This window comes from Loa loa, assembly GCF_000183805.2.
Source record: "Loa loa unplaced genomic scaffold supercont3.359, whole genome shotgun sequence".
Lineage (NCBI taxonomy): Eukaryota > Metazoa > Nematoda > Chromadorea > Rhabditida > Onchocercidae > Loa > Loa loa.
The window spans coordinates 1-7,723 of record NW_018108539.1 but is presented as its reverse complement, the minus strand read 5'-3'; the positions used below and the strand labels follow the sequence as shown (position 1 = coordinate 7,723).

At 32.2% G+C, this 7,723-nt stretch overlaps 2 protein-coding genes across 2 annotated transcripts in view; one reads left to right on the top strand and one right to left on the bottom strand.

Annotated features, from left to right (window-relative positions):
* The window catches only part of LOAG_18549 (CMGC/DYRK/PRP4 protein kinase), a gene marked incomplete at both ends in the record, with an annotated part of 7,119 nt that extends 4,865 nt beyond the window's left edge, over positions 1 to 2,254 (top strand). The window contains 6 exons of the mRNA XM_020451212.1: positions 372 to 509; positions 618 to 771; positions 1,172 to 1,286; positions 1,427 to 1,671; positions 1,979 to 2,053; positions 2,135 to 2,254. Of these exons, the coding sequence (XP_020305022.1) occupies positions 372 to 509; positions 618 to 771; positions 1,172 to 1,286; positions 1,427 to 1,671; positions 1,979 to 2,053; positions 2,135 to 2,254 (847 nt within the window). The remainder of the gene's footprint in view (positions 1 to 371; positions 510 to 617; positions 772 to 1,171; positions 1,287 to 1,426; positions 1,672 to 1,978; positions 2,054 to 2,134) is intronic.
* A 589-nt stretch (positions 2,255 to 2,843) lies between these two features.
* LOAG_10874 (NADH Ubiquinone oxidoreductase Fe-S protein family member) lies at positions 2,844 to 5,089 on the bottom strand (the record flags this gene model as incomplete). The annotated part of the gene is made up of 3 exons (XM_003146397.2): positions 2,844 to 3,866; positions 4,367 to 4,543; positions 4,853 to 5,089. 3 exons carry the CDS (start codon positions 5,087 to 5,089, stop codon positions 3,765 to 3,767), a joined length of 516 nt encoding a protein of 171 aa, XP_003146445.1. The 3' UTR covers positions 2,844 to 3,764.
* Positions 5,090 to 7,723: the final 2,634 nt, after the last annotated feature.

The following is a 7,723-nucleotide window of genomic DNA, read 5'->3' as shown; positions in this document are numbered from 1 at the left end:
TACTACTATATATATAATATATATATATATATATATATATATATATATATATATATAGCAATAAATCCTCGCATTTGGTACATTCGTCTCAAATAGCCATTAGCCATTTGTTTGATAGCTTCCTAATTCAAGTCATTAAGGCTGATCCGGAGGCTCATAGATGAACTGGAACTGAAGTTTGAATTAATTTAATGCATAGAGACTTGCAATTGTCTAATTTCCTATCTGTCTTTATTATTATGCCAAGAACTTTACTTGCTTCGCCGTCTTGGATTGTATTCAAATGCGGTAACCGGTAGCCTTTGGAATGAATCATCAGTGAGCATGGTAAAGATTAAAAAATGTTGCCTAAAATTGAGAGCGATTTTCAGGCGAAGAACGGGCATGAAAGAACTGGATATTTTAAAGAAATTAAATGAAGCAGATCGAGATGATCGGTATCATTGTCTTCAGCTGTATCGGCATTTTTATCACCATCAGCATCTCTGTTTGGTTTTCGAATCGCTCAGGTACTGAATTGTTCACAACTTTCAACTTTCTAGTTCATCTCATTCTCTATAATTATGTTTTCTCTGTTCTGAAAATTAGCTCATGGAAATATAGTAAAAAAATTTCAGTATGAATCTCCGCGAACTATTAAAGAAGTATGGAAATAGCGTTGGTTTACACATGAAGGCAGTACGCAGTTATACACAGCAACTTCTGATGGCTCTTAGGTTACTCAAAAAATGCAACATTCTTCATGCAGATATCAAACCGGATAACATTCTTGTAAGTAAAAACATTGAAAGGATTATATGCTGTCGTTCAAGCATCTTACCACTGTAGCAAGCTGACTTTATACTGTTTGTTTTTTTTTTACACGATTAGAATTAAGACCTTTTGATTTAGAATGTGAAAGATGTTGCATAATAACGATTACTGATTATTGGTTTTCAAGCTTTTGATTTGGGTTATGTCTTTCTAGCTTTACCGCAAATACCTTTTTCATCTGAATCATGTCCACTTCATATTTCATGACTTTTTATGTTCTGGCGATTGTATTAGAATGTTGGATTGTAGTATTGCACCAGTAGATTTAAGTAAGGTTTATTTGTTTATATTTTGCAGGGTTCTGTGCATACATTCAAGAAATGTTGTCATTTGAAAATTTGTAAGGGTTATTCTTCAGGTGAATGACACCAAGATGACCTTAAAATTATGCGATTTTGGTTCTGGTTGTCACGTTGCTGATGCTGAAGTAGCACCATATCTTGTATCTCGTTTTTACCGTGCGCCGGAAATTAGTAAGTTATTGCTATAGTAATTTGAATTCGAACTTCTGAGACTTATTTCGTCCAAATAAAACCGAAATAAAAATATGCAACATTCTATCAGGGCATTATAAGTCGATCTTGAATTTAATTAACACTAGTTTTTATTGCAGTGCTCGGATTACCTTATGATTTTGGCATCGATTTATGGTCGGTGGCTGTCACACTTTATGAAGTGTATACGGGGAAGATTATGTTCGCAGGGAAATCAAATAATCAAATGTTGAAATTTATGATGGATTTAAAAGGGAAATTTCCAAATAAAATGGTGCGGAAGGCGCAATTCAAAGATCAGCATTTCGATCAGAATTGTAACTTCTTGTACCATGAAATCGACAAAGTAACGCAACGAGATAAAGTTTGTTGAGTTTTTTTCTTTAAATAACATCTTTTTTCTTACCTATGCATGCATTATTTAATTTACTTTTCAGAAACACCTCATCTTGCCATGGCACCCACTAAATTATTTCGGTTCACTCATGTTTGTCTCTATTAGAAGTGCAAGCTTTTCCAAGTTAACTTCTCGAAATTTCGTGAACTTGCGCTCAACTGACTTTTGTATATTGATTGCAAATAATAAACAAAAATTTCGTTACATCATGTCGGTCGTGAACATTCTGGCTGACAGTGTAATAAACAGTTGATTAGCAGTCATTTATTTGCAGATAACTACAATGTCTGTCGTGAAGATTACTCGGAATTTAGAAAGCGAGTTGTTGGGTGACCAGGAACTTGACAAGGTAAAGCATTCGTCACTTTGGTTTTTGTTTTTTTTAACCGCTGAATTTAAATTTCACATAAATCATAAAGCGTCGTTTCAGGACGGCATACGGAAACTCGAACAGTTTCGTTCTTTGTTGGATGCTATGGTAACACTGGATAACTCAAAGCGTATCACATGTGGTGAAGCACTTAAGCATCCATTTGTTGTAGAAAAATAAATTTGAATGTTGAATTGTGGCATTTTAGAATCAGTTTATTCTTCATGAATCCTTTTTCAGAGGTACGTCCTGAGATTAACGTTAAAGTGTTGCAGTCTATTTTTAATAATCATTCCAAAATGCCGTTTCCCTTCATTTTCGCTTAGTTTTCGATTCGTTGATTGCATCGACACATTTCGAATTTCAGAAACAGCCGAAATTTGTTGCACAAAAGTATGTAATGGAATGTGTCAATGCTGGCTTCAATTTATTTTATACCTCAGATAATGAATAACTAAATGTAGGTTTTAGGCGTCATTCTGAGGGATATCCTTGGTCAACTAATCATAGCCTTATTTTTTAAATGCATTGCTGATCGAATAAAGCAAAAATGTTTAGTATATTGAATAGTAAAGATAGTTAAAGAGTACGTAGTACTTTTTAAATGCATATTTCATTTAAACATACTGCCACCTCTCTACTTCTTTATTTGTCCAACAAATATATTTTGCATTAACAAAACAGCATTTATTTCAGCATAGGATTTTCTCGAAAAATTGCTCTCAAAAACAGTACAACCAATGTCTTACTTAATTAGATAAAATGACCATTACAGGGTAACTTTTGGAGATGGGAAAAACATGAAGTTTTATGGCCTTGGCAGGATTTCCGTAAATTTTTCTCCATCTTTCTATGATAAAGTAAAAAGGGTTTAAATTCTTTTGTCGTGATATTATTCCATACACAAACTAAAAGCGTTTATTCCTCGAGAATCTTATGTACGCCTTGAAGCCGATAACTTCACATGTTCATTTGATCCTGCTATTGGGAATTGTTTTGTTCCAAAGTATTATGATCAACAGTTTCGTTTTATTGTATGAGTTGTATTTCACAAGTTTGTACTAATAATATTGGAATAATTCTTTTGTTGCGGTCATCTTGTTGACCAAGTGAAACAAGGCAAACTGCGAAGTTTGCTTCTGTAAGGGAGAGGGGAAGCATTTAAATTCTTAGATGTTCTAGAGCCGTACAGGGCATTTCAATAATAATCTTGTTATCGAATGCGTGCACAAGGCAAAACAGAGGGAATGAACTGGCCACCTTGCAAAAATCTTTTAGAATTTTCATGATTTTGTACTTGTGCTGCTGTTAAATGGATTTTATATTGTTTGCCTTAATTGTACAATAAAATATTGGGTTTTGCAATTTAAATATCAAACACCCATAGGTGGATTTCTGGGAATCATGAAGAAACATGACAAATATATGTTATGGGGGGACATGAAAGTCATATCACTGATTGGCAGATAAAGTCAAACGGTCACAATTACCGACAACTTTTACAGATAGGCGACCGGTTGAATGGTGCATCAGTAATAAAGAGTTCTATATCCATGGACTGTAGTAATAAAAGCAGAAGGATCAGAGATTCAAGTTTCATTATATTCGCTTACAGATGTCAATTTTATATGAGAAGGCTATCGAACTACAAGGCTAAGGATGATTTGCAAATGTCTGGAGAAATTGGTATCTATGTTACCAGATGATTGATACTGTGTTCACTGCCTTGAGTGAAATGGGTGTTGACGAAACGTTGTCCACAATAACCACACGCATGATTTCCAGGTTTATCCTATAATGACATTGTTTAGACGTTTTTGTATTTTTTCCTCTCGTATCTAAACATTTTTTTCTTGTATCTAGACAAAAATATATATGTTTCAAAACCAAAATAACTAGGAATATTCGCTATTATCTTTATTACATAATACTTTTCAAGTCGAGTACTCAAGCAATAAGTTTTTACTACTTCTTCTTTACTGATCATCATTTAAAAGATGCTTTATACATCTCCCATGCTTAAATTGTTTATGTATTATCTAAACTCTATATGATCTGAAAAATTCGGAATCTGTCCCACTAAAGCTCAAACCTGTTTAATATCGAAATATTATCAAGATAATAAGGAAGTAAATTTATTGAAAAAGTCCCGAAATTTTACATATTTAGTCCTTATAGTTCGTAAAAAGCCTAATACATGCCAAAAAAGATATGATGGAATAGTAGCAGTTATGATCATACAATATAGGATTATATGTGTAAAGTAGTGCAAACAACCCAAAGATCACTAACCAATTTAATATATACACGTGGATGACCTAATGCCGAATGGCCACCATCACAGTGCACGACACGCTGGTCTGTTTCAATTGGTGGAACTTCAGCAATCAATTTTTGTGCAACATTTGGATTCACTTGTTTCGACATTATGGTAAATCTTACATTTCGATAATCGGCTTGATCCCATGCCTGTTAACATGATATCCATTGCATTAATGCAGAAGTTTGAAAGTCAAGAGATAAAAGTGAAAAATGGTCGATAACTAGATCTACCATCCTTGCTCATATTTCCTTTCCAATATGTTTATTATGGAATCTTGTCCCGGTATCATGTCGTTATGACAATAAACTAATTTGTAAGCTTTAATTTGTTATTTCGGAAAGCAATCGTCTAGTACCTCCTTCCTTTTGACAATTAATGAAATCATTTCTAATACAAATCAACTGCATATTAACGTACTTTCTAAAGACTGTTCGTACTTTGAACCAAATGCCTACCTGTCCGGTATGTGTAACTTTATCGTATACAGCATTTGCTGGTGTGACATCTTTCGGGGCTAAAATGTCTGACTTAGCACAATACACTTGTGCCAACAAACGTGATAATCTCCGGCTTACTACTGTCATCCAACCAACAGTACCTAGAACATCCAAAAACTTCAAATACACCCTCAAAAAAGAACAACCATAAGTATGACCGCAATGTACACATACACGTGAATTGCCATCCTCCATCGTCAATGCCGACAAATGCGGCTACAGAATGCAAATTTCTTGTCCAATATAATGTTAGGATTATCTTCAACTTTACTGTACTATTTGAAAATATATGTATGATATCGTTTTAGAGCACCGAGTGGATTTTCCAATGATAAATTTGCTGTTTTAAGAATTCCGAAACAAGAATGATTATGAAATCGGTGGAAAATTAACCAAACTTTAGAATTAACTGAAATTCAAAATTGACTATATTTCAGGCTAAACATCAATGGTTAAATAAACTCATACTCTAAAATTTCCATCAAAAGCTAGCTTAATTTGCCAAAATTTAAACAGTTTTTTCATTGAAATTAAACAATACACAACAAATCTGTAGTATTTAACTTTAACCAAATAGTGGATTTACTTACTGCCACAATCTAATCATCAATCATTATCACTAATCTATCATTAATTATTTATCCTATCTGTCATTATCATTAATATATCATTAATTATTCATCCTATCTATCATTACCATTAATCTGATACTAATTATTCATCCTATCTATCATTATCATTAATTAATCATGCTAACATTAACGATAACCTGGATAAAATTAAAACATTTCAAATGAAATCTTAATTTACTTTTCTCAAGATAACTTCTTCCTAGTAAATGCAGGAGAAAAGTGGAAATTTCACTGGATATATCGAAGTGATTGACAGATATTTGATTTGTTCCCTAGCTTATTCACCTCACTTTTGTTTACACCCCTATCGATAGATTGTATATCTCTGTGTGTGTGTGTGTCTGTGTGTGCATATATATATATGGGTGACAACTAATTTTATGGTATTATATGGTAGCCGTAGCCGTTATTTTCTTTCTTATATTTCATTATGATAACACGAAGAATTGACGAATAAGTTTAATGAAGCTTACAGTATGATTGAAGAATACAAAAAAAAGTTGATCGATAAGTCTTTTCCTTGGGGATTACAGTTTCTCTTAATAGCTGCAAATATTCCAATGTTTAATCCTCTTCTAGTATTTTGGGAGAATATCGATATGTCGACAGATAGACCGGGATAAGTACTATGATATACTGAGATAAATACCAATGATATCAGCAAATAGAGTGGGATAATAACTAGGATATGAGCAAATAGAGCGGGATAAATACCAGGATATCAGCAAATAGAATGGAATAAGTCCCAGGATACGAACAAATAGATCTGGAACAACCATTAAGTACCATTAATTACAGAATTGAAAAAAATCTCCCATTACTTTCGCAACTTTTGTTTTCAATGCACAAAAAAGAAGGGAAAGCCTCCATTTCATAAAGAAAAACAAAAACAAAACAACGATTTTTTTTCGTGAAATAAAATAGCAGTAATTTAAAAAAACTATTATACGTATATTTTTCTATTTAATGAGACAAATTAGAACTTTGATTTTTCAAATTGAAAGAGTTAAATTAAAATTTTTTTGTTATCCAAAAGTATTAATTTGGAAAAAAAAAGACCAATTAATGAAATAATTAAATGTGAATTGAAATTTTTATAAGGATATTCATATTTATTTTCTAATTTCTCATTCCGTTAAATATATAAATTATTCCGCAACTTTCTAGAATTTAAATGATGGAACTGAATAATCCTTATACAATACTCTTGAAATTTAGCAAATTTGACTGTTTCATATAATTCTCACTTTTTTTTTCTTCAATAAATTTACAACATACTGATTTATGATATGCATAAAATTATGACGTAAAAATAAGTGGAGAAAATGTCACTTTCACCAATTGTATAAGTGTAATCCATTTTCTGCCCTCATTTTTATTTTTGCAAATATACTTTGAACCATTCTATCCTCAGTCTGACTATGTGTTTCAGGATTGAGAATTTTTGCTGTATGTAAAAATTCAGGTTTGCTGTATATAAAAATTCAGATCAAATTGATTTCAATTTCAATCAAATTGATCTCAATTCAGGTCAAATTGGTCAAACTGATTTGATTTAAATTGATTTAACTCCTTCCTCTGTATACGAATTACATTTTCCAGTACGTTGAGTAATAAATTTGGTCGATGATTATTTCAAAGAATTAAAAATCATGTGGATGTAAAACTTTCCAATAATTATTGATCGAATTCGCCGTTGCGGCGAGCTTGAGTGGAAGTGTCGGAATTTCATGAAAGAAAGAAAACAATAAACTAAGATGAATTGAACTCCAAGAAAATAACTAACTTCATAAAACGACCATCAGAAGGTCTAAGGTCTCTTTGACCACAAAATTGAAAATGATGTTGCATTTGGACGCAGTTTCAAAGATAGTACACTTTGTGATTGCTACTTGCCGGAATAACTGCTTGTCATATATTCCAAATCTCAGGCATATTTCAACCTGAGATCGCTATTTAACAATTTCAAAAGAACTTTTTGTCTCACAATAAAGAGAGGAAAAGAGAAAAGTGAAAATTTAATTAAATCTGGGGAATTCCGACAAAATGGATATGATTGGAGATTCGAAATTTTGGCAAAAGGGGAAGAACAAGTTGTGAAACAATATTTGTACCTTTCTTTCAAAAGAATAGTTCGCTTCCTTTCTGATAGTATATTTNACATACTAATAAAGATACATTCTACGAAAGTTACAGT